Here is a 27512-nt window from a genome sequence, read left to right as displayed (position 1 = left end):
TGCCATGTTCCACAACGTGGAGCTGCATCAAGACCCCATCGAGCAGGATTTCCAGTTTGATGCACTCACTCCCCCCAAAGGGGCATTCAGTATCTCCCAGTACTCCCAGGCATGCTTCATTATGCAGACACCATCTTTGAAGAACCTGTCCGCTCTAGGATTATCACACCAAAGGTAGATAAAAAATACAAATCAGCTCCTTCTGACTTTCTCTACATTAGGTCTCAGGTTACACTCAACTCTGTTGTAGCCACCACAGCTCGTAAGCGAGCCAGTAGTCAGGCCCCTGAGTAGGAGAGTAAAAAGATCAACGCTGCTGGCAGGAGAGTTATGGCACAGGCCACAAATCACTGCCGTATCACCAGTTCACAAGACTTGTTAGGCTGATACGAGCAGGCTCACTGGGATAAAATGGAGGAGCTCTTCCAATTCTTACCAGATGAGTAGCGTCAGCTGGGGCAGCAGATAGTTGCAGACAGGCAGGTAATTTCAAACAATTCAATTTGGTGCGCCCTGGCCGCAGCGGACTCAGCAGCAGATGGCATTAATGCTAGCGTTCCTCTCCTGTGGCAAGCTTAGCTGCGTTGCTCTGATTTTAAACCAGAAATTCAGCATGCAGTCCTGGATATGCCCTTCAACAAGGAGCATCTTCTATGGCCTCAAGTGGACCACCACCCTTGAGAAATGTAAAAAAGACAAAGACACCGCAGAGGTGCCCCTCAGTTCCCCACACAAAGAGGCACTTTTTGTCACCCTGTGTTCAGAAGCTCCTACAAGCCCTCCACCTCTGAGGCATCCACCTCCAACCCTAGGTAGCTTCAGTCTACCTATTCTAGAGGCTTCTACAGAGGTAACACTAACAAGGGCCGAGGAAAGAGGTCCACCTCACGCAGCTCCTCCTCTACTGCCAAGCAGTGACTACTTCTGCCTTCCCCCCGCCCGTCCAACACCTGTCAGGGGAAAACTCCAACTTTTTTACTCACACTGGGACAACATTTCCACGGACCATTAGGCCCTCTCCATTATCCAAGATGATTATTGTCTGGAGGTTACCACCACTCCTCCCAGTATCCCCCCTCGTAATTACAGGCTTTCTCAGAAACACCTTGCCCTTCTCAATCAAGAGGTCCAATCCCTTCTTCTGAAAAGAGCCATAGAGCCGATGCCACTACAACACCAAGGGACAGAATTATACTCCCTGTACTTTCTTATCCCCAAAAAGGATGGCTCTCTCAGGCCGATACTCGACTTCAAACCATTAAACAGATACATCCTGTCAGAAAATGTCCACATGGTTACCCTTCAGGACATCATTCCACTCTAACAGCAAGGTGACTTTATGACAGCCCTAGGTCTAAAGGACACCAACTTTCATATTCCAATTCATCCTGCATAACGAAAATACTTAATATTCCTTATTGAAGGTAAACACTATCAGTTCAGAGTCCTTCACAAAATGGTTAGCAATAGTTGCCACACACCTCAGAAGGCAAAAAAATTAATGTGCTCCCCTACCTCGACGGCTGGCTCATCAAAGCCAGCAGGTTACACCATTGCCATTAACACACTCAGTTGACAGTGGACCTACTTCACACCGTGGGATTCACTCTCAACATTTCCAAGTCTCAACTTCAGCCTTTTCAGGTACAATCTTATCTAGGGTCCTTCCTGAATGCTGAGCTAGGGTTAGCATACCGCAATCCAGCTTGTACCCAGAACTTTAAGACTACTCCCTCAATTTCACAAAAGCCATACTTACACAGTCAGGACCATTATGCGCTTACTGGGTATGATGGTGCCCTGTATTGCCATAGTTCCCCATGCCAGACTTCACTTGCGGCTCCTCGTAGATCTAGTGTTGTTAAACTGCTAGGCTCGGAGCTCTCTGCAATGTTTGGAACATCACCAACCTCTTGAAAGGGCAGCCATTTCTAGATCCTCTTCCTCAAGTCACATTAACCACAGATGCATCACTCACAGATTGGGGTGCTTACCGCCTAGACCCCACAGTACAGGGCCTCTGGGATCCCATTCTCCGGTCCCTACACATCAGTTACCTCGAGCTTAAGGCAGTGTTTCTAGTCCTGAAAGCATTTCTTTCTCATCTGTCTCACAAGGTTGTCTTGCTTTGCACAGACAACATGACAACCATGTACTTTTTACAGAACGGCAGGGGGGGTTTTGGAGGGTGGGCTCAGTCATCTCAACTGTCACAACTATCTTAGACAATATGAAAGTGGTCCTCCACCACCACATTCATCTGGAGGCAGAGGTTCTCCTTGGATGGACAATAACTTTGCAGACCTGCTCAGCAAGATGCAGCAACAAGTTCACCAGTGGGAACTCCACCCACAAGTTCTTCAATCATACTTTGCCAAATGGGGAACTCCACAAATCGCCCTTTTCGTAACAGCAGAAAACACAAAACACCCAAGCTTCGCCTCCAGATATCCACACCCTCTATCCAAGGGCAACGTTCTATGGATGCATTAGTCGGGGATATTTGCCTATGCCTTTCTGCCTCTTCCTCTGATTCCATTTCTGGCTCAGGATCAGGCAAACATCTCTCACCATGACCCTTGTGGCTTCCACTTGGGAACTGCAGCCATGGTTGACCACACTTCTGGGCCTCTCAGTAGTCGCTCACAAGAAGCTCCCCAGCAAGCTGGACCTTCTCACTCAAAGTCAAAGACAAATCAGACATCCCGACCCAAAGTCATGAAGTCATAGAGTTTAGTTACTTATAATTGCTGGTGAAATATATGGACATTCTCAGGGAAGCCCGTAGACCCGCAACTAGAGCCTGCTATACTACAAAATGGAAAAGTTTTGTTTGCTACTGTCAACCCAAACATATTGACCCTATGAAGGCCTCTGTTCATGAAGTTGTTTTTTATTTGCTTCATTTACAAAACGCAAATCTAGCCTACACTTCAAGTTGCCTTCATTGTTCAGCTGTAGCTGCATAGCTGCAAAACAAACATATTTTCTTGTTCAAAATCCCAATCATTAAGGCTTTCATGGAAGGTCTTAAATGGGTCATTCCACCTAGGGTTCCCCCTGCACCATCATGGAACATAAACATTGTCTTCACCAGACTCATGGGTCATCCTTTTGTGCCACTCCATGCATGTCCACTGCAGTACCTTTCTTGGAAGGTAGTTTTCTTAGTTGCCATCACATCACTCAGGAATGTCAGTGAGCTCCAGGCACTAGCCTTGGAAGAACTTTTTTTCCAGATACATAGGGATATGGTAGTCCTTCACACTAACCCCAAGTTCCTACCTAAGGTGTTTTCTCAGTTTCACATAAACTAGTCCATTAAACTAACTGTCTTCTTTCCACAACCTGACTGCTGCAGAAAGAGCTCTCTACACTCTAGATGTCTAGATGTTAAAAGAGCACCCATGTTTTACATTGACACAACCAAAGAGTTTAGGAAAACTAAACCTCTCTTTGTAGCTTTTTCACCACCTCATAAAGACAGTCCAGTATCCAAATCTGGTATAGCTAGATGAATACTTAAATGTATACAGACTTGTTATGTTAAAGCGAACAGGTCGTTACCTTTTACCCCTAGATCACATTCTACCAGGAAAAAAGGTACTACTATGGCCTTTCTTGGAAACATCCCTATAGTTGACATTTGTAAGGCAGCTATATTGTCTTCACAGCACATATTGAAAAAACACTACTGTGTGCATGTGCTAGCACGCCAACACGCCAAGGTATGTCAGGCTGTGCTGCAAACACGTTTCCAATCAACTGCAACTCCCACAGGTCAGCTACCGCTTTTATGGAGGGACTGCTTTATAGTCTATGCAGAGCATGCATATCTATACCCACAAATGCCATCAAACAGATTGTTACTTCACATGCTCCCTCCTTCCCCTCCCCCCTCACCCCACCCCCGCCAGACACCTGTGGCCATTGCATTACATTATATTTTGTATATATCTGTACATATGCATTTATATTTTGCATGGACAGCTCTCTCCATACTTTCCTTCCTTACACTCCTTTCTCACCCACCTGCGGTAAATCAGTCTATCAAAGGAGTCCATTCCCATGCGCAATATCATGGAGAGGAGCAGTCACTCGATCCTGTGACTCGGAACACTTCTTAGAAGAAAAGCAACTTGCACCACTTCAAACCCAACACTAGATGGCAAGAGTATGCAGAGCATGTGAATCTACAGCACAACATGCCACCAACAGATGCTTACAAGGGCAAGTAACCTAGGGCCAGATGTAGCAAAAATAAAAATTGCGACTCGCATTTTGCGAGTTGATGCTACTCGCAAAATGCGAGTCGCAAAGTGGAATGCCAGAAAAAAAAGCGATCCGATTTTGCGACTCGCAGCTGGACTCGCAACGCTGTGTGTGAGTCCGCAGTTTGCGAGGTCGCTGTTTGCGAGTGTGCAAAAACGAACTCGCAATTAGCGAGTGGGTGTCGCAAATTGCGAATACCTTCAAAATTGCTTGCAGATGCAGCAGAACACTCCAGAAAGCATACCAGAACACCCTGGAAACACTTCCTGGCACATGATGATGACATCACAGCCAGGAAGTTAACAAATACACCTGGGAGGAGGGCTCAACAGTGAGCAGTGTCTCTGCCACTCACAGTAGCGTGCTGAGGAGTGGTAGGCACAGCACCATGGACGCAGCAGGGACCAGCCAGGCTGGCAGGAGGGGCAGGAGATCATAGATAACAGCCAGGACAGATTCATGTGGCACATGGCGTTAATGTGCCACATGACTGTTTGGCATTTTCCTGCCCATGGACAATTTCAACTTGTATATAGTTTCTTCATGACATTAATAAAACAGTTATTTTTGTTTCACTTAACAAATGGTTAATAGGTGAGTATGGTGGGAGTTGACACGTACCGTCCAGAATATTGCGTTGCAATGTGGTCCCGTCTCAGTCTGCCTTGATTAGCTAGACTCCTATCCCCATGATGGCAATGTGGTTGTTCTTGCTCTTCATCATCAGGATCTGGGTCTGCAGGGGTGAGAGGTAGCCCACGTCGGGTGGCTATGTTGTGGAGGATGGCGCATGCGACCACAATTTTGAAAGCGGTAATGGGGGTGTATTGGAGGGCGCCTCCGCTGCGGTGGAGGCATCGGAATCTTGCCTTCAGGAGTCCGAAGGTGTGCTCTATGAGGTTCCTGGTCCTCTTATGCGCACTGTTGTATTGCCTCTCTGAATCATTGCTGGGTGTTAAAAATGGAGTCATGATCCATGGCCTTAGAGCATATGCACTGTCACCTGTTGGGCACAAAAGTACACTGTTAGGAAGTCCAGATAGTCGTGCACAGTGACCTGTGTGTATGTCTGCAAGGTGTATGCAGCTCTACCTAGGAGGTATCCGTCTCCAAACTCCCCACGTTCCAGGCGTTGATGTATCCCACTATGTCTAAAAATGTATGAGTCATGGGTACTGCCTGGAAACTTAGCTACGATGTCCGTGATGACGTAATGGGCATCACAAACAACCTGTATGTTGAGTGAGTGGGTACACTTTCTGTTGCGGAAAATATGTTCCAGATTAGCGGGGGGCATATTTGAATGTGTGTCCCATCTACACATCCAATGACATGGGGGAAGTGGGCAATGCGGTAAAAGTCCAGCTTTGTGCTGTTAATTTCTGCCTCATTCCTTGGTAAGTATATGAACTGAGACCTGTGCGCTACTAAGGCATCTAGGAATGCCCTGAGGAACCTTGACACTGCACTTTGGGATACCCCACCTGCCACGGCAATGACCCCCTGATAGCTCCCTGAGGCCAAGAGGTGCAGTGCGCATAGTACTTGCACATGCGTAGGGATGGCGCAGCCACGCAGAGTCTTGTGTTCTAGCTGTGGTTTTAGTAAATCTATAAATTCTAGAATGGCAGCGCTGCTAAGGCGGTATTTATCATAGATCTCCTCTTCAGTTTGCTGGAAAAGGGTCTGCCTTGTTCTATATATCTTCTCCTGTCTGTGGCCCCTCCTCCTCCTCTGCTGGGCTGCGTAGACTCTCCTCCTCACTGCTATCAGGTATATGTCCGCCATCTTGAGTGACCCAGATGCCTTCTGGGTCTCCTTTTATACTTTGGTAATGGTTACCACCTGCTCTGAGTTAGTGGTAAATGCGACTTGCAAACTGGGCTTTTTGCGACTAGTCGCAATTTGCGAGTTGCAATTGCATAAGGTTTGCGACTCGCAAATTGCGACTTGCAATTTGCGGGTCGCAAAATGGGGTCGCAACGGATGCGACTCGCAAACGGGTCCCATCGCTTTTTGCGAGTCGGAAATGGGCTTTTTGCATCCCATTTCCGATTTTGCACTGTCGCAAATTACGAATCGGCCCGTTTGCGAGTCGCAAACGTTTGCTACATCTGGCCCCTAATCCGTACTACTTATGGTTTAGAAATATATAGTCTTTAAGTCTGCTTAACAAATGTATATATTACTTATGGTTAAAATATATAATACAATACAATACAAAACGGTCCACATTGTGGCGCACATCTCATGCTGGTGCAAACGTGAAGGATGGACCTTCCCTCTAAACTGTTTGAAACAACAATTGTAGCGTTGAACTCCAGGAAAGTTTCTATACTTTTTTAATTTCAGTCATATATATCACCAACCATCACCACCCACGCATATCGACCTCCCGGTCTTGTTCACAGTGTATAAGTATTTTTTCAATGTCTCCTTTTTATAATCCATTCCCTATTACCCAACCTAGTGCATTATGGGACATGTAGTGAACTTTAAAAACTGATTATCCAAATGAAAGGATAGAACATCTTCGAGTATTCCAAAAAGTAAAGTATAAAACCACAAATGTGCACAAACGTATACAGAGCATTCTTACCGTAAGGTGGAAGTATAGATAAGGGCGAGAGAGGGGGTCCCATAATAGAAACCAATATTAATTTCTTGGCAGTAATCCCACTATCAGGGGTTCACTAATCAAACCACAGTTATTGATCACTGATGTTAGATTTTTTTCACTAACTGTAGATGATATTCCTATTTTTAGTTTGCTATTCTGCCAATAACATACATATGGTGGTCAGGAGGGCCACCCTATTAAAAAGAAGAGTGTCCCCAGGACCTGGCCCACCCGGGGTCTTATTTAAAAACAAGCCCAAGATCCCACGCTTGTTTTTTATACCATTACGAATTTGCAGTAAAATCATTTTTTTTTAAATGCTTTTTAGCCCTGGGTGGACCAGTTGGGACCCCAGCACCAGAGCTAAGTGGTTAGGGTGTTAACTCTGTATTTTTTATTCTTTGTTTCTGGCACTCTGCTTAAGCTGAGTCCCAAGATGGCCATCCGCACTTCCTTGTTGAAGTATTGGCAGCCAATCAGACCTCAGCCCGAGGTCAGGAGGGGGTCCCAAAACCTTTGCGTCCCTAGATATACAAATTTGAATTTCCTTACATTTCTCAAAAACTACTGAACTGATTTACACCAAAAAACAAAAAGTGCTCTTTCTGGACCAACATCTACCTTTCTGCCAAATGTTGTGTAATTCCATCCAGTGGCTTTGCTGTTCAATTTTTCCTATGAGAATTAACATTGAAAACAATCTGAAGTCTGAACCCCCCTTAATCTCTGCTTCAGCTGTCCGGATCATCCCGAACCTTTCTAGACAGCAGCTCACATGACTGTCAAATTTGGGGGGGGGGGGGGAATTTTGGGAAGATTCGTCAAGCAGTGCCAAAGATATAAGCAAATAAAAAGCAGCTTTTTCTATAAAAACTAGGTCCAAACTATAACTAACTAATAGCGACCGCCACTAGGTGATATATAGCATAAATATGTTTTACATATTACCTACTGGCGGTCGCTAGTAGGTAGTTAGTTATAGTTAGGACGTAGTTCCTTTGAAAAATCTTTTTTGACTTTCCTATATCTTTGGCAATGTTTCTTCATGAAATTTTCCAAAAAGAGTGTGCCGAAGAATCTTGTTGTGCATGGGAAGTTTCGAGGTGATGTGTCAAGTTGGGACCAAGATAAAGGGAGGGGGTAAAAAAAAAGTGCATTTCCCATGTTGATTTCCATATAAACTTTGAACAAGACTACAGCCCGAACCACTAGGCAAAATTACACCAAAATTGGAAGAAAGGTAGCTTTTGGTACGTAGATTACACTTTTTGTTATTTGGTGTAAATCAGTTCAGTTGTTTAAGAGAAATTAAAGGAAAACCAAATTTGTATATCCAGAGGCGCGAAGGCTTTGTGAATACTCCTGGGGCGACAGGCCCTAAACTCTAACCCCTCCTCCCCCACCAGGGCTTATCAAAACCCCAGGAACCACCACCTCCTTGGGCACTGCTTATTATGTTTACAGGCGGGCCCTCTCTCTCCACCCGCACCCCGGGGACCGCCACTTCCCCGGTGCAAATGTATTTTAATAGAAGCGGTGGGCCTGTGTGGCCCCCCTGCAGCCCTGGGGACCGCCACCTCCCTGGTGCAGATGCATTTAAAAACAATGGTGGGGCTGCACATTATTAACCATCAAGGGTCTTCTAGGAGAATGTTTCTCACAAAGGTATGCCATCATCCTACCTTCTGCATCACAGGCGCATGTTTACCCCTCATTGCTTATATGGGTGTTAGGGGTGTGTGCAAGAGCAAGGTTGCTGCTGCTTTTGTTACTGGAGGCTGATATTGCAGCACCTCTGCAAAACTGGCCCTCACTGCTGCAAAACAGGCCCCCACCCTTTCCAGCCCACCTGGAAAACTCCTGATGCCCGCTACGGCCTGTCCGGCACTGCTGTTGTATGCCTTTGAGTTGTCACTTCTCTAGCTATCCATTGACTTAATTGTCTTCTTTTATCTACTTTCCAGTTTAGTGATATTCTCTGTACGTACTTTAGCTATTGGCTTAGTATTAAAATTGGTCACTGTTATTCTGTGACATGTAAGCATAAATCTAAAGGCATCTCTAATTATACTCCAAATAAAACGTGGCACATTCCATGGCTAAATTAGATATTATTTCTGACTTAATAAATGCAAAGCTTTACTGATCTCTTTTAAGGAGTTTGGATGTATAAACATATCCTTGTGCTGTGAAATGTGTTGCTGATTTGTCGTGCTTTACTGTGTTCAGGTTGCCAGCTTCTGGTATATCCAGGTGCTTTTAATATGACAACAGGACCTGCACACTGGGAGTTGCTGCAAAGGAGCAGGTAAATGGAAAACGTGGTTCCTGTTACAAATGTACAGCTTTGGTGCAAGTGTCAAACCATCTCCCCTTGTCTACTCTATTGCAAGGTGGCCACTCGTAACCATGCATTGCAAAGAGTCTCCTGGCAGATCCAGGAATATTGGCCACCCTTATAGATGCAAGTCTGGCCAGTGCTGCCCTGGTACTACAAATTGAAAACCACCTCAGGCTTCTAGACCTGCCCCTGTGAATACTTCATTGCACATATTTGGCTCCCTGAAGGAGTAACATTGCCAAGCTTTTTCTGAGTTGCTAAGGAAGACTATGAACAACAATAGCTGAAACATTAGGTTAAAGATGTGTAATATTTGGAAACGATTTTTAATACTCCTAGAGCAGAAAAAAGGAAAAAATATAATTGACTGTCCGGGCTTATGGCAGCGAACTCTTGCTTCAGACAGTCATGTGTTTCCCTTTTCCTTTCAAATAGAACTGCATGTGCAATCACGAGTGAGCATTTTCATTTGAATCAAAGCTGGAGTTCCTGGGATTAATTTCACTCCCTCTGTTTTTCCCTTACTGATAGGTGGTGATTTGAACAATGCTGTTTGTGCTGACTATAGCACTGCCATGGGTGATATCATCTTTGGCACCTCAGAGCCAACATCTTGAATGATCTTTGGTTGGTTCTTAACAGCTGCTTTCATGGAGTCTTGAATAGTTGTCTTTTTTTGAGAGGATGTTTACATTTCCAACAACGAAGAGGTGTTGTAAGATGGGCTTAGGATGGGCAGGTGAAGTTGAGTTCAGCCAGATGGAGAGGGCTGGTAGAGTTGCCAAGCCATTCCAGAACTTTTATCATAGCAAATGTCAGTGAAGAGGTTAAATACTTCAATGGAGTTTGGTGGTTGGCATTCAGTGGTTGACATGGTCTCTTTCACTGTGATCTGTAGTGGCGCTGCTAAGTGCTCTGCTAATTCATATTGTCTTGGAGCAAGAGATGAATTGCAATGCTGCATGAAGTCATGGGGATAGGGTATTGGTTAAAGCTTATGGGCAAACTCTAGTCTTCTGCTTTGGGTGAAGATTACAAAAAAGAATGGCATACCTTTGTGAGCAAGTTTACATTTGGCCAGCATATCTGGGGGTAGTGCACTGTGAAGTCTATTCACCTAATTTTGTTTATATTCAGTGCATCACAGTTCATTGTGCCTAGGCAGTCTCACATATTTTGAATAGAAATGACTCCAGATTGTGGTGCATCTCTGTAGATCATAAGCACTTACCACCAAACCGATTATTGGCAATGGCACTTTAGATGAGGTGGATTCTGCATACTGCCCTTTAGTTCTGTGATATGCCAGAAGTCTTAGTCGGTTACTCACCCCTACCCACCTACCTATGCCTTCTCAAAAGCTCAAGAGAAATTTGGCACATTTATTATAACTATAAAGGTTAAACTTTTCCAGTTGCAAACTCTTCATTTCTATACGGGGAAAGAATAGGAACAATTTAGTGTTATTTATTATACAATACTTATGCAAGGGGCAGTTTATATTCTGAGAGTATGGTGATCTTTAAGAACTAATTGTTAGGTTGTCAAATGTGTGTTTAGATCCCAAATATTATTATGTATTTTCCGTTCTACTGTTTGATCCTTTAATACAAACGTTTATTTAAGAGCGTGAGAGAACTACTTGTGGTCTTGTGTTTCACACAAGATGAGCTGCTCCTGGTTTTGGTTCCTGAGATTACATTCTGAGCTTTGCAGAAGTCCTACACAACTTAAGTACTCTGATTTACTGTTACCATTTGAACATTGTGTCCTGTGTTCCTTTTGTAGTTTGAAGTGGCCCTTTCTGTTTCCGATTATTTTACGTGGAACCACATGACATCGTACATACTTTGACCTGCATGCTTGTATTTTGTTTTGTATTGGTAAAATTGAGTGGCTGTACTTTTAAACTGGTATTCAACATATTCACAATTGTTTGGGTTCCCTTTTGTAAATGCAGGGCTCTTGATAACCAAGTGTACGTGGCCACTGCCTCTCCAGCAAGAGATGAAAAGGCATCATACGTTGCTTGGGGACACAGCAGTGTTGTGAGTCCTTGGTAAGCATGACATTGTTTAGTAGATATGCTACTTCTTCTGTGCCGTATGTATTAGTATTGCTTATCTGTCAATGAAGTGTTTTTATGCTTATTTATTTGACTAATATTAGCCTTACCTTTGTCACCAGACTACTCTATTCTCATTGTGTTCGAATAAACCCCCTAATAAATTGAATCTGAAACCTGGGTCAAATGTACGATCGCGAAGACCATGGGTTCAATCATAACCCTCTTGTTTTTTTTTAAAACATATTTTATTAAGGTGAATGTGATGTAAACGGGCATACAAAGTTAAGATTGTATAAAGGGGCATTTTTCCTGTAAGAGTACAGGAATACCCCAAAAACACTACAGTTATCGCCCGCTCTCCAACCATAGTATCCTTGTTCCAAGCACACAGTTTCACTCATGTAAGCTTGTCCTACCATTTAATACAGTTCCATTGATTCACATTTATGACATGGAGCCCGGTGAAAGGTTATAGGCATGCACCATTCAAGTGAGGTGAAAAATCAGGAACCAAAGAACAATCTAACACTAGGGTGGTGACGTAGATCGATAATTTATCAATCATTTTCATTGCCACTTTCTTGTTTATTTTTATACTTGTAACAATACACACTATTTGCACTAGGATAGGATAATGATTTAAAAAAATATAATTGTGTATTCTTGAGTGTGTCTGTTCATGTTTAAAATAGATGTGGTGCCCATAAACAGCACAAACTGCGGTGGGTCTCATGGGACTGATCTTTGATGAGAACACATCAGCCTCATGTTATGTGCAGGTGGTTCGTGGGTTACAGTCCACTTGGTTAACCATTTCAAATTGGTTAGTTGGCACTGACTGAGCCTGTCCTTTCGCCAATGGGTCTAGAAAACCTAATCCCGGCCCTTACTTTGTATGAAAGCTTTGACCCTTTCTCGTTGTCCCTTGATTACACTTTTCTTCGCTCATTATGTCCGTGTCATACTCTCCTGCAGATACTCCTGTGTTCGAGATATTACTTTATCATCTCCCCCTATTTTGGTTTTGTGTTCCTCCACAGCACCAATTCGTTCACCAAAGAATCGATATACAAGTTTTTCCTTTAGTACAACCTGACAGATGCAGCTTGTATGCAACAGGTCCATTCTGGCACTAAGCTTTTTGGCGAAAGGGTATAACTGCACACATTTCTGCAGTATATACATTAACACATTGAGTTACGAAGCGGTTGTACCATGTTCTGTTGTGAGAAGTCAAGGTAAATTGGTAAATAAAATCTGTCCTCTGCAGGTAAGCGGGAGAAAAACAAATGAAGTCCTATGAACACAAGACTGCTGAAGGAATCACATTGGTTAGAAGAAGAAATAGTGGCAGAAAGGAAGCCTGTTTTTAACAAAAGGTGCCATCTCCTTTTCACAAAGTAAGAGACTCGGATCATGCAGCACTGCATTTAACAATAAACTTGGGCCTACTCATTCCTCCGGCACAACGGTGGAAGAGGCCCATTATGAAATTCAAAGAATCGAAGGAGGAGGAATGTCTTTGACAGATGTTGAAAGATTTCATGCATCTTAGTGTGAATGCTTTGTGTGCTCCGTACAAATTCTCTGCGCTTTCTGCAAGATGAATATGAGAGGCCAATAGATAAGGGAGTTGGCATTGTGGAATCATAAACTTGATTACAACCAGAGGACCCAAGAAAATCAAATTAGGGGCATCATTAATTGATACACGATGTTGCCAACCCCAATACTCTAAAGCCTTCGCATAAATCCAAATTTGATGTCAATTATTTATATACCTTGCCAGCTGTATGGACACTTTCACAGTTTAAATTTAGGCAAAACAATCAAGGTGTAAAAGCAGGCAGACTATTGTCACTGCAACTAAAGCATCGAGACTTAGCCCATTCATTCCCGGCTATTCAGTTTCAAGTGGAATGCTTAATTTACAAGCCAAAACAGATCACCACATAGTTTACTGATATGTATAAGAAGTTCTTGGCCTTTGAATTACCCGACAGCAGTGCGGCAGGAGATGATGCATTTTTCCATAATATGCATCTCCCCAAGCTGACCAATAAGGCAGCCACCGAACTGGAGGAGATATAATGGAGGAGGAAATTGTGGAGGCCATTAAGAATATCCTAGTAGGCAAGGCCAGGGGGTGTGGACAATTGTTCCCCCATAAAATTATATAGGCCTGATTCCCAAAGTTGACTTACACTGTTGAGTAAGTTTACACTTTTATGTTTGGTGTACTACTTTTCGATATTCACAAACTACAGTTTGGTAGTAACTTTGTCACAGTGCCCTTTCCTCAGGATCTGCATGCTGCTGAAGAAAAGGCCCACCTCCCGGCGTCACTGTTGGAAATGGCCCTTTTTGCAAGGTTATACCCAAACTTTTTGTCTTCTTCATCCTATTTTTTCAGGTCTGTTTTTGCTGGTTTATTGTCTCTGTGCACTTTACCACTGCTAATCAGTGCTAAAGTGCAACTGCTCCCTATAGAAATTGTACTGTTGATTGATTTATCCATGATTGGCATATTTGATTTACTGGTAAGTCCCTAGTAAAGTGCACTAGAGGTGCCCAGGGCCTGTAAATCAAATGCTACTAGTGAGCCTGCAGCGCTGGTTGTGCCACTCACATAAGAAGCTCTGTAATCATGTCTCAGACCTGCCACTGCAGTGTCTGTGTGTGCAGTTTTGACTCTACCACTTGCCAGGCCTAAACCTTCCCTTTTTATACATGTAAGGCACCCCTAAAGTAGGCCCTAGGTAACCCCAAGGGCAGGGTGCAGTGTATGGTTAAGGTAGGACATATAGTAATGTGTTTTATATGTCCTGACAGTGAAATATTGCTAAATTCGTTTTTCACTGTTGCAAGCCCTGTCCCTCTCATAGGTTAACATGGGGGCTACCTTTAAATCTGATTAAAGTGTAGATTCCCTTTGGGAGCGGATGGACATGTGGAGTTTGGGGTCTCTGAGCTCACAATTTAAAAATACATCTTTTAGTAAAGTTGATTTTAAGATTGTGCGTTTGAAAATGCCACTTTTAGAAAGTAGGCATTTTCTTGCTTAATCCATCCTGTGACTCTGCCTGTGTGTGGATTCCCTGTCTGGGTCAGTTTGACAGTTGGGCTGTTCACACCTCTCCTCTAGACAGTGACACAAAGGGGGCTGGGGTGTAGCCTGCATATCTTGATTAGCCATCTGTGCTGGAGGGTAGGGGAGGAGTGGTCACTCACACCTGAAAGGACTGTGCCTGCCCTCACACAATGCCGTCTCCGACCCCCTGGTGAGTGTCTGGGGCCCGGCCTAGACAAGGTAGGATCTTGCAAACACTTGAGACTTTGCTTTGAAGTTTGCAAACTTCAAAGGCAGAACTGGGTATAAGAAGCAGACCCAAAACCCCAGACTTTTAGAATCTTTCTGGAATCAAGAGGAACCTCTGCCCGGGAGAAGAGCTGAAGGAGGAGTACTGTCCCTTTGCTGTGTTGCTTTGCTGGACTGGCCTGCAGTTGCTGCGTCTGCCTGAAAAGAGTGCAAAGGGTGAACTTTGCTGTGTGTCCTGCTTGAGAAAGTTCTGCAAGGGCTTGGAGTAGAGCTTGCCTCCTGTTGGAAGTCTCAGGGACACCAAAGACTTCAGTTTCCTCGACCTGCAGCACTGGGAACTGTGTTTTGTGCTGTTGAAGAGGAGAAACCACAGCGACGCCGCTGGCCTGCACCGTGACCTGCCAACGCCGCACGGAGTCGCATTGCCCCTCTTTGCACCGCGACCCTGGTCTCACAGACGCCGTCATCGGACGACTTCACCGAGCCGCTGCTCGCACCGCGACCTGTGGGCCTCACACTCCGGCGTTACTTGCTCACACCGCAGCCTGGGCATCCCCGACGACGTCGCTCCTGCTGACACCCGGCACCACTGCCTGCACCGTGGCCTGTGGACACCGGTCGTCAGGAGCACAAAGCACCGTCCCGTCCACCGACGCCAGCTCCATTGGCTCCAGTGTCGTCACCAGGCATCCTTGCCTGCACCGTGGCCTGTGGATACCGCTCGTGAGGGTCACGAAGCACCATCCCGTCCCGCTGGCTTGGGCCTACAGACGACAGCACTTCTGCAACGCCGCCGCCGCTGCCTGCACCGTGACCTGTGGACACCACACACTGCACCGCCCCGCCCCGCTTCACAGCACAGCCCTAGTCTCACGACGCCGCTGGACGCCGTCACCGAGCCGTTGCCTGCACCGTGACCTGTGGGCACCGCATGTCGCATCGTCCCCCTTCGCACCGCAGCCCCGACGCCATCCCTGACTGCTCGTGCCAAGCTACCAACGGGGTGAGCAGGGGTTATCTGAGCGGGTATCTCCCTTATCCTGACTAGAGTGAGGGTCCCTACTTGAACAGGGTGCAAACCGACTGCCAACTAGAGACCCCATTCCTAACATTGGTTATCAGCGGTGAGGATAGGACTTGCATTTGCACTTGACCTACAGGGATTGGTGTACACTACTACCATATCGCAGACCATTACGTGCCACATACTTTTTTTGTTTTTGATTTTTTTCCCCTTTGACCTATTTTGGATCTTGAGTTCAAGTGAACCCCAACGACATCATGTCTCAATCAAGAGCATCTTCAATTGTATCCCAGAATTTGGTTTTTGAGGAGGATAGGTTGGAAACCTATTCCATGAAGGAACTAAAGGCAGTTTGTAAAAACCTCAAAGTTCAGATCAGAGGCCTCACCAAAAAGGAGGAGCTACAGAAGGCGCTGAGGGCCTGGGTAGCAGCCAGAACTGCCAGGGGGCAGTCTGAGGATCCAAATGGAGAGTCTACTGACACAAATTCTAGGGAAGATGTACTGAGGGTGCAGGAGACTGACTCCAGAGGAGCTGCAGGACAGGAGAGAAGCCAGGAGGCACCAGATTGAGTTGGAGAGATTAAAAATGGAGGCTCAGAGGGAGCAGCGAGCCATGGAGGAAAGAAAGATGCTTTTGGACCATGAGCTTAAAGTAAAAGAGCTGGATGTGAGGAGCAGGTCCAGCCAGGATAGTGGCAGCAATTTCTCAGTGCAGTCAGACAGAATTGTGCACATTCCTAAAAACGTAGGGAGAGTAGAAGAAGGGAGATGACATACAGAGGTGGTTTCAGGGATATGAGGCGTCCATCCACATGAATGGGGTCCCTGAGAAGAATTGGGGAGCAGGATTGTGGAACAACTTCACAGAGGAGGAGAGGGACACTTTGCTAGCTTTGAGTAAGGGGTACAACCTCACCTACGCTGACATGAAGGAGGCCCTTCTCACTCGGTATGGTCTCACTCCTGATAAGTTCAGAGATCAGTTTAGGCAGAGTAAGAAAACTGAGTCCCAGACCTGGTTAGAGTGTGTAGATTCGTTTTGCAGAGCACTGGATGGTTGGGTGAAGGGCAGTAATGTGACAGATTTTCAGGGGCTGTACAACTTAATTGTGTGGGAGCACTTGTCTAGTCTGTGTTTTGTAGAGCTGCGCCAGCACTTGTCTGATAGTAAGCTGACTGTCCCCAGGAAGCTTGCTATGGAGGCAGACCGCTGGGTGAGTACCAGGGTCCACAAGAAGGTTTATGGGGGAGACTCCGCCAAAGGTGGGCAGGGTTCCCAGAAGAAAGAGAGGGAAGTCAAGGGAGACGCAGACAGGTCCCAGGATAAGGAGGGAGAAAAAGAGTCACAGGCCCCTTCTGACAGGAAGGAGGGAGGTTCTGGTAGGCGGTGGCCCAGGGCACCCCATTTTCAACCCCAGTGCTTTGAGTGTTCCCAGTTAGGACACATGAAAGGGGACTCTGTCTGTCCTAAGACATCCTACCTTGGTGGCCCCTCTACAGAGGTAGCTAATGTGGCCTTAGGGGGAGGTAGCCCCCAGGGGCAGGTCATAGACCATGCCATGATATCCCTTAGTTGGGAGGTTGACTCAGAGGGTGAGTTGGTGATCCCTGAGGGTGGGAGTCGTCACTTCCACCAGGTAACAGTGAATGGGGTCCCAGTCACTGCTCTGAGGGACAGTGGGGCTAGCCATACAATGATGGTGGAAAGGTTTGTCTCCCCAGAACAGTACACCGGCCAAGTGTGTAGGTATCTCACATATTATGCTTCCCAAAAAACAATGAAACTATAATTTGCTTATCTCCAAAACTTTTTCACATTCACTACTAAGGCCTGAAAGATTTACTCATTGAACTTGAAGGGATTTGTTCGTTGGGCAGAAGCGCCTTGTTTGTTGTTCATGAGGCGCATTGAACATCATACATGAAGCGCTTTGTTCATTATGCCATGGAGCGCTTTTACTTGCTTTGTCCGAAGCGCTACGCTCGTTGTGCTAAGGGGCGCTTTACTCATATGGCCTGAAGCGTTTTGATCCTCTTGCCAAGACTGCTTTACTCATGTGGCCTGAAACGCTTTGATTGTTGTGCCAAGGACGCTTTACTCTTGTGACCTGAAGCGCTTTGCTCGTTGTGCTAAGGGAGTGCTTTACTCATGTGGCATGAAGCACTTTGACCGTCGTGCCAAGGTCGCTTTACTTGTGTGGCCTGAAACGCTTTTGATTGTCTTGCCAAGGGCGCTTTACTCGTGTGGACTGAAGCGCTTTGATTATTGTGCCAAGGGCGTTGTACACGTGTGGCCTGAAGCGCTTTGCTCATTGTGCTAAGGGGCGCTTCACTCATGTGGTCCGAAGCGATTTGATTGTCGCGCCAAGGCCGCTTTACTCGTTTGGCCTGAAGCGCTTTTTTCGGCGTGCCAGGAGTGCTTTACTCTTTGGACTGAAAGCGCTTTGCTTGTTGTGCTAAGGGGCGCTTTACTTTTGGAAGTAACGACTCCCTTCAAGATTGAGCTCATCAAGACCTTCCCGCTACGAGTACGACCTACTCATATCTGAATTCACCATGGAAACAAGGATACTCCGATTTGCTGTCAATCTGCCATGCAGGAAATCTGCTCTTCTTCAGAGGAACCCCCACAAGGTCTGACTGCATCGAAGTCTTCAAAATAGTGAGCAATGTGCTTAGGTGTGGCTGGGTTTTATAGCCTGCCACACGCCAAGATGGCCGCTGCCTCTAGAAACCTATGTCCACCAATGTCATGACCCTGCAGCTACATGAGCTTTACCACAGGCCTGGCGACGGTGATAACCACTTCTAGAACAAGAGGGGATGACAAGTGGTGTGCATGAAGCGCCGCAGATACGCGCAGCAGAGTTTCGGGCGGGACCTGGACCGTGCACAGCCTTATTGCTGACAAACTTACAGTTTTGTAGTAGCCTACCCTGCATATGGCAAACCACTTGTACTGCAACACTCTCTTATAGAAAATAATGGCGGTAGAAATTTAAATAAAACCCATAAGCAATAACGATAAATTAAATTGCCTAAAACAATTGAAAATATAAATATAAATTCATGTTAAAACATATAAAATAATTCATATTTATTACTTAATTGTATTTTGTACTGAAATAATACAAATGTACTATTTTCATATATCTAGTATATAGTTAAGATATAAATAAATATAAGTTAATGTTAGACATATATAACATACTATTTTAGTATGTATTATTTACCCTATACCAACTTCCTTGCAGGAGGCATTGCTTTGGTAATGATTCTCATGGTGAGAATCTACAGTTAGAAGTAAACATAAGAAAAATAAGTTACCTTAAGGAAAATTCTTTGTACACATATTCCTCATGCAAGTTCACCTCCTGGTTCTGGAGTGGGCTTTCAGATATTAAAAAGGTCCCAAGTTAGCTTTAGTACTTATCTAATAAAAGATTTATCCTGTTGGTTATGCTCTGTTTTCTTGGGTTCAAAATGTCTTTTGATTAACTGTGGCCAGCACAGAGGGATAATGCTTTTATGCGGCTTCCTATCATAGTCTAGAGTCAGAACGGAGTCCTAATGGAAGCTGATTTTGCCATCTTTTTTTTTTTTTAAACAGAATTTTATTAGCATTTTACTTAAAACACAATCCAGAGATAGTTGCAGAAATACATTATACAGTGATCATTATCATCATACAATGTTATATTGTAATTTAAGTCAAGTTAGCAACTCTCCTGGTCTACTCAATATTTGAACATTTTCAACTTACGCTCTGTGCTACACTCTCTACTCATTTGGTCAGTGATACAGTATTAGTCACCCGATCTATTCTACAACATGCCTTACATCATGGTATTATGTCTTGTGATCCGTTCTTCAGCAACACATGTTGTTTGGAACATGGAGCTATCTGGGTAAGGTAAATCCCAAATTTTCAAACATTCAATCAGCCGATCCCAACTTCTGGCTATGTCAGGATTATAATGCCCTTTCGCTGCATTTAGATATAATACTTTCCCTTCTGTTTCTGCCCAAGCCAATAATGTTCTTCTCCAGCATGCTAAATCTGGGCCCTTGGATGACTTCCAATGCATTGTTATATCTCTTTTGGCTAAGATGAGGGCAAAGTCTATACGTTTTGTAGTTAGTTTAGAGGAATGTGGGTGCGGGAAACCCCCCAGTAAGCCATTCACAGGAGTAGTCTCAACCTGTCTTTCTGTCACTTCATTTATAAATGGAATACTTCCTCCCAGAACTCCTTCATCTGCGAGCAGGCCCACATCATATGAAAAAAATCAGATTTGGGGTTAGAGCACCAGGGGCAACAGGTTTTATCAATATTAAACACACAAGCTATTTTATCCGGAATAGGTAAGCTCTGTGTAGTATATAGTAGTTTATCACTTTAAAACACGTGTTTCGAGACTTTCTATTGGTGTGTGATAAGATGGAGGTCCATTTCCCTTCGTCTATTGTGAGTCTGAGATCCCCCTCCCATTTAAGGCGCAGGGCATCCAGTGGGATTAGTGTATCAGTTCTTAATGCATTATATAGTTGTGTGACTGCTCGGATCTTGTCACTTATACTCCATAATGTCTGCCAGCTTTGGGCTCTAACAAGTTCCCAGTTTGGTTTTGGTGCCTATCTTTCTGTGCAGTAGAAATTGACCTTGCTGAAATCCATAATTCTATGTTAGGTCTTCGAGGGGCATAAACTGTCCATCTGTATACAATTTTACGAAGGTGGTGTTCCTCCCATGTCAGCACCCCTCTCAGATTCTTCCCACCTGGTAAAGTTACTAAGCATATCAACAGGAGGTCAAGTGTGTAAAGAGATTTCGTCCGAGTGCGCTGCGGACTACGTAGCCATCAGCGCCATAATACTTGTATTTCTGCTGTGTCACCGGGGCGAACTAGTTTGGGCGCCAGCAGGATACGAAGCAATGTGAGGTAGGGAGGGGTCCTATAGTGTAGCGTCTCGTCTGCCCGCCGCTACATGTCCAGCCACTGCGCAAACCATTGGAGTTGACGTGCTGGGTAATGTCCAGGGCAGCTCGCCCCCCGTCAAAGGGCGTAAGTACCTGTTCAAAGCTACTCTACGTCTACCCTTACCCCAGATACGGTCTAGTAGTATTGTTATGTTCATGAAAAAGGATTTTGGTAGAAAGATTGGTAGTTTTATAAATAAAGCAGCCTAGGCAAAGCCACCATTTAGCTACTGCAATGTGGCTTGCCACAGACAGCGGGAGTGTCCTCAAGAACGCCACACCTTTTCTGAGTTTCCTGATCGCTGTACTCATATTCCCCGCCTGTAGGTCATTTTAGTCATGATAGATTTGTACTCCAAGATACCGGAATGTGTTGTCCTCCCACTTTAACCCCTGTATGTCTCATGGTGGAGGTGTATGATGTAATGGGAAGAGGAGAGATTTTTCCCAATTTATGTGGAGGCCAGATATTACCCCAAAGCCTTTGAGTAGTGAGATAGCACCCCGTAGGTCTGAGTCTGCATTTCTGAGGAAAAGAATCATATCATCTGCATATAGTGCTATTTTATGCGATTGCCCAGGTACTTTTAACCTGTCACGGTGATTTCCCACTCTGGCTGCGTGTGCTAAAGGTTCTACTGCTATTGCAAATAGGAGGGGAGGAGAGGGGGGTCAACCCTGTCTTGTGCCTCTGCCCACTATGTGACTCTGAAACTGTTTTGTCTTGACATGGGTATTGGGTTCAACATACAGTAGTTTGCTCCACCTGATGAAACCTTGTTCCAATCCCATCTTTTCCATAGCTCCATATAAATAGTCCCATCTTAGACTATTGAATGCCTTTTCTGTATCGATTGCTATTAACACTGCTCCATCCATCTCTGGGTGCTGGGGGTATATGAGGGATGCAAGGCCTCTAATGTTGGTGGCCTCGCTGCAGTTTGGGATAAAGCTTGTTTGTTCCGGATGGATCAATTGTGGCATGTGTGGGAGGAGGCGTGTATCCAGAATCTTATTTAGTGTTTTGTAATACATATTCAACCTGGACAAGGGGCAATATGACTGTACCGCTGTAGTTGGTTTGCTCGGTTTCAGTAGCAGTATCACTAAGGCCTCTCTTGTCATGGGGGATAGGCAACCTCTTTCTAATGCCTCAGTGTAGAGCTCCACCAAATGAGGATCTAACTCAGTGCGGTACGTGGCATAGAATTCCACTGGGATGCCATCTGCACCAGATACCTTACCCCTGGTCATTGCTTTCATAGCTGTTCTAATCTTGGAAACGGTGACCGGCCCACCCAGGGCCTGGACATCTTCCCCCTGAAGATGTGGGAGGTTTCCCATTTCAAGGAACGGCTTGTGTGTGGAGGGAAGGTCTGCCTGAGGCAGCGTATGAGGTGTAATACTCAGCAAAACTATAATTTATATCAGTTTGGGGAACCAGTCGCTCACCATTCACGGCCTCTAGCTCTAGTATCAGGGAGTTGTGGGGAGTCTGGATCACCAACCATGCTAGCAAAATTCAAGGTTTGTCGGTTTCAATGTGTGCTCATGCTCAGTAAGATTTATAGTCAAAACAACACAGTTTCTCTGTTAGTGTTGCAACCTCCTCATTGGTTTTTAACACTTTCGGTGCCAGGGTAGAGTCAGCTGATCTCTCACATTCCAGTGTGAAAAGTGTCTTTTCCTTGTCCTCCAGCTCCCGAACCAGAGTACTCCTCACCCCTACTACGTCTGCTATACACCTGCCTCTAATTACTGTTTTAAAGGCTTCCCATTCTGCCGCCCTAGAGGAAGTGGATATTGCATTCTCTGAAAAATAGCCCTTTATGGCCTCCCCGACAGTCTGGCGAAATACTATGTTATCTAGATTTTTTACTTTTATTTGCCGAGTTAATATACAAGGGCGCTCTCTGTGCCATGCTAATGATAAAAGCAGTGGGTTGTGATCAGACAATGTCCTACATAGGTACGCCGACGACTGTGCAGTGCTATGAACGTCAAGCAGGGTCAGGAAGGCATCCAACCTAACATGAAGGTCATGTACCCCTGAGAAAAAGGAGTAGGCCCTCTTCCTGGGTGTATTTGTCTCCAGGAGTCCACTAAGCCCCAATTATTTTGCCAGTTTTGGAATGATTTGGCTGCCTGTGTTACTAGTGAGTTGTTCAGAGGAGGGTGTTATCTGTCGAGAACAGTGTCATACACAATTGTCATCTCCCCCTAGTAGTATTGCTTGTGTCACGAATGGGGCCATAATCCCTGATAGTTTGTTGAGGAAGGGACCTTGATCATGGTTGGGTGCATATATTCCCGTTATTGTGAGGTCTTGGCCTGCCAACTGTCCGGACACCAGGACATATCGCTCATATGGGTAAAACACTTCTGTCGTAGCCCTAAAAGGTACTCCCGGGTGCGCCCATATCAAAAATCCCCAAATCTAGAATAGGTTGTAGCATATAGTTGGCCCTTCCATCGCCTATTAAGCACATCACGCTCTTGGGCTGTAATATGAGTCTCCTGAATCAATGCTGTGTGTATCCCTCTTCTCTTTAAATATGAGTGATCTTTATATCTTTGCCATGCTTTTAAGTCCCCTTACGTTCCAGCAGATAAAATTATAAGTAAGAGAGGATGCCATGAGGACAGTGGAATGTAGGGCCAGTGACTCCCAGGGCGCCGTGAAGAATACTGCTGTCACGGTTTTGATGCAGTTGGATCATTTAGAAGCAGCAGTGAGTGCATTGACACAAGTGCAAAACTTTTCTCAACTTTCACAACTTTAACACAACTTACCCAACTTCCACTCCCCAGGTCGAGGTAGGTTAACCGCCCCATCCAAACTAGTATATATAACCATAACGTTAATGCTTTTGTAGGCGCACTATCAAAAGCTAATGGGGGAAATCTCTTCATTCTTGTCCTCCCCGGAATTCCATCACAACAGTTACATTATTAGAGATATTATTGCTTAATTTTTTTGCCCACTCTTTCTAAGCAAACCCCAGAGTTAGAACGATTGAAGTTATCGTTTCGCTAGCTAGGGCGAGGCTCACTGCCATGCCTTTTAGTAGGTTTTTTTAACTAGTGGCAAACGGGAAGTCAATACGTCAAGGTATCTTATTCACAGTTTATAATTGAATCTGTCTCTGCCTGCTATTAATGTAATTGATATCAGAGTGTCTCCTCGTCAGACAATCTCGTCAGAAGTTCCCAGAGTCACTACCGGCATCTGGTCCTCAGTCATTAGAAAAAATCTAGGTGTGGTCTGAGTCCATGCCATTGTCTGATGCATTGCTCGTTCTTAGGGAGGGGGATCGGCTAAGCGCACCCAGTGGTGCCGCCTCCACCATCCTTTTACCCTACTGCAGGGCTTGACTGTGGTTCGGGTCGCATTACTCTCTTCCTTTGCCACTCTTGGTTCCGTCTTTTTGCGCTTCGGGTTCAGTTTATCTGGATCTATGGAAGTTTTTATAGGGGTTGAATCTAGCAATTGCAAAAGCTGTTGGGGGGGTTGTGAAAAATAGTGACTTGCCATCATGTGTTATTCAGAGTTTTGCTGGAAATATCAAGGCATATTGTATTCCCATTGATCTCAGTTTTCTTGGCCTCTATATAGGAGGCTCTCTGTTTCTGGGCTTCCTTAGTAAAGTCTGGAATTATAATTACATGACTATTTTCTACCAGGATTTTCTGTTGTGCTTGGGATAAAATGGAATCTCAGTCCTTAAAGTATGGGAGTTTGGCTATAATCGGCCATGGAGGTGCGCCCGGCGGTGGCGGCCAGGACGGCACTCGGTGGGCACATTCAAGTGCATAGAATGGAGATAGACCCTCATATGCAACGTTGTCACGGATCCACTGCTCCATAAAGTCAGTCATGTCTGCTCCCGTTCCCTCAATTCTTTCCGAAGGCCGATAATTCTAATATTGCTCCTCCTGGATCTATTTTCAGAGTCTTCTGCTCGAGCTTCAAGCGATTTTATCTTGCCTTCCAGTGCATTCATGCGGTCCTGATTTGGTGGACCTCTGTTGGTACACTCTCCAGGAAGCATTTAATTTTAAGTTCTAGTGCTTCCCTAGAGGCTGCTGTGGCCTGCAGTATGGTGTCCAATGTCGTTTCTGATGTTTTATCTATGCAAGTATGTGATGTGGGGATTGCAACTGTGGAGCACGGCAAGCGCAGTCCTCTGGGGCCCCCTTGCTCTATTCCCTCCTTCAGTGCTTTGCCCATGGTGTAGGGGGGAGGGGTGCTGCAACACCACATCGAATTAGGTGTAGTGGGCAGCACTCCCCGATGAGCGCTATATCTTTCCCAGTCCTATCCGACCTGAGTCCGTCTGCTCTGGGTGGCACCCCCCTGCTTCATCTCAGGGTGTCCGATTCAACCGGTGCCAATCAGTACGGCCGCTGCGACCGAATTAGGGAAGCTCTCAAGAACAGTGGGGCATCAGTTGTGTGGTAGTTCAGTGGCGCTGCGCACTTCCCATCATTCAGCCAGCTCCACTCGACCCATGTCGCTGAACCGGTCCGCCCTCGGTCAGCTCGCTACCTCGGTGGGCCCGCAACCTTTACGGGGTCTCTTCCAAAGAGTCCCCCAAGGAGGCAAAGTTCAGGTGGCAACTCCCAACGCCAGCCCCATGCTGCCCATCCACTCTCTATGTTCCTTCTCAGTTCTTTGGGGGTGGGGCCTCCAAGAGGAGTGGGGGCACTGCTTCCACTTCGGTGCCCCCAAACCTGTAGGGGCTTGCACTTCTCCCCCCGCCCTCTGGTTTAGCTCACCTCCTGCGTTTCCTGATCTGGGCAGGGGGTGTTTTCAGGGCTCTCTATGACTTTTCTAGGGCCGTCCTCTGCTTCGGAGGGGCCGCAGCCTTTTCCAGAATCCCATGCAAGGAATCCTTCTGGGAGGCAAAATCCAGGTGGCAACTCCCAGCGCCAGCCCAAAGTCAAAAAGGAAGATCATCCTAGAGTCATTCTGAGGTCATCTGATGACTTCAGATGGGTTATTCCTGTAATTATCTGGGGAAGTCTTCCCAAGCCATCCTGAAGTATGCCTATAGGGTGAAATATTTAAATGAGATGACTCTAGAGTCATCACAGAAACTACTCCAGAATGGATTCCTGATTACTTGAGTGAAAAACATGCGATTATCATTTACTACTGCAGGATGACCCCAGGATGATTTCTGGATTAGGCTGGATTACTCAAGGATGGGTTCCTGATTACTTAAGTGGAAAACATGTGATGATCATTTACTACTGCAGGATGATTTCAGGATTAGGCTAGATTAGTCCAGGGAGATCCTAGGAGTATTCCAGGATGGGGCTGTATTATTACAGAATGATGTCGTGATGACATAAAAATGAGGCTGCATTACTCAAGGATGGCACCAGGTTAACTTTAGAATGAGGCCATATGATGACTTAATGATGGAGATGTATTACCCCAAGATAGAATTTGGCTGTATTACTACATGATGATTTCAAGATGGGGTATATTACTCTACAACAGTGGTTCTCAACATTTTGACTTCTGTGGACCCCCTTTTAATCATTACTGGAACTCGGGGAACCCACTGCATTATTGCTGGAATATGGGGGGCCCTGATGAGTCATCACTGGAATCCAGGGTCCGCAGCTAAGCATTTACGATTTGAACAGCAAAACAATGCATAGCAAATACAGAAACAGGCGTTTATCAAACAAACACACAAATGATAAAATGGTTTATTCATCCAAAAACATGGTTTTGTCGAGGGATATGAACATCATAGTGTGGTGAGTGGTTAAGGTTGGTGGCGGAGATCAGATAGTTGTTGGGGTCGTTACTCTGTATTTGGGTGATAGACTAACTGATTGGTGCTGAAAGTGCTGTTGCAACTGCCTAAAATACAGTGAATGAAGTGAGTGACTGGTGAAGGAAGTGGTGCCGGAAGCATGTGTCATTGGTGTTCTGAAAGGATAAATGGTGTTAGGTGTAACATAATGTGTGTTGTGAGGGGTCAGTGAAAGGGTGATGGAGGAAGGTGCTTTTGCATCTTGTATGTGTTTAGTGTCTCAAACTTGTGTAAGTGGATGATGGGGAGTCAGTGGTGTAAATCAGTGCTGTGAGTGGGTTATCAGTTTTGCTGATGTTGCTGCGTAGTATTCAAAGTGATTGGTGCTTTGTGAGGATGTTTTGGTGAGATAAGCAATTAGTGTTGTGAGACAGTTATATAAGTAGTGTTATAAGTGAGTGGAATGTGCTGTTAGCATGTGGATGACTGAGCTTTGCTGCACATGGCTAAATTACATTAGGGGGTGAATGCTTTGAACAGGTGGTTGCATGTACAGTTATAATGGAGGGTTGTTGTAAAGACTGATGAATGAATTTTGTAAGAAATTAATTTTGCAAGAGGTGGGCGCTGACGGTAGTGTGGGAACACAATCTTGCCTAGTTGTGCTACATGAAGCAGAGTTGTGTTACTAGTTGTTCTGTGCGAAAAGATGGCATGGCCAGTGAGTTCTAAACTGTATTGAGTGATGAACAGCAAGAAATGGTATGGCTGTTGTAACAGGTAGATTATGAGTCTATGTAGGAGGTATAACCAATTAAATGGTGACAGTGAGCAGTGTCAAGGGTGAACAAATATAGAGTTAGAGGTGTGCACAAGTGAAGTCTAATAGTTTCAGTGATGGTGAGTGGGCGATGATGTAAGTGGGTGACTTTAGGCAAGTAATGTTTCAAGTGAATGTGGGTGAACAGGGGTGTTGCGTAAAATTGTGAGCATGTACTAAGTGAACTGTGGATTGAGTAGGTTAAAAGGCTGTGGTTCATCACATGACATGGTAAGCACTGCAGGGTTAGTTATAGCATTTTGAGTGTGTGGTTGCTCTTCAGTCTGTGAG

The 27512-nt window shown here is 45.2% G+C and overlaps 1 protein-coding gene across 2 annotated transcripts in view; it reads left to right on the top strand.

Annotated features, from left to right (window-relative positions):
* The window catches only part of NIT2 (nitrilase family member 2), a 367129-nt gene that overhangs the window by 245757 nt on the left and 93860 nt on the right, over positions 1-27512 (top strand). For both annotated transcript variants that reach the window (XM_069204751.1, XM_069204749.1), the window contains 2 exons: positions 9122-9200; positions 11194-11292. In XM_069204751.1, coding sequence (XP_069060852.1) covers positions 9122-9200; positions 11194-11292 — 178 coding nt within the window. The remainder of the gene's footprint in view (positions 1-9121; positions 9201-11193; positions 11293-27512) is intronic.

Source organism: Pleurodeles waltl, chromosome 8 (genome assembly GCF_031143425.1).
Source record: "Pleurodeles waltl isolate 20211129_DDA chromosome 8, aPleWal1.hap1.20221129, whole genome shotgun sequence".
Classification (NCBI taxonomy): Eukaryota; Metazoa; Chordata; class Amphibia; order Caudata; family Salamandridae; genus Pleurodeles; species Pleurodeles waltl.
This window is presented reverse-complemented; position numbering and strand designations above follow the sequence as displayed.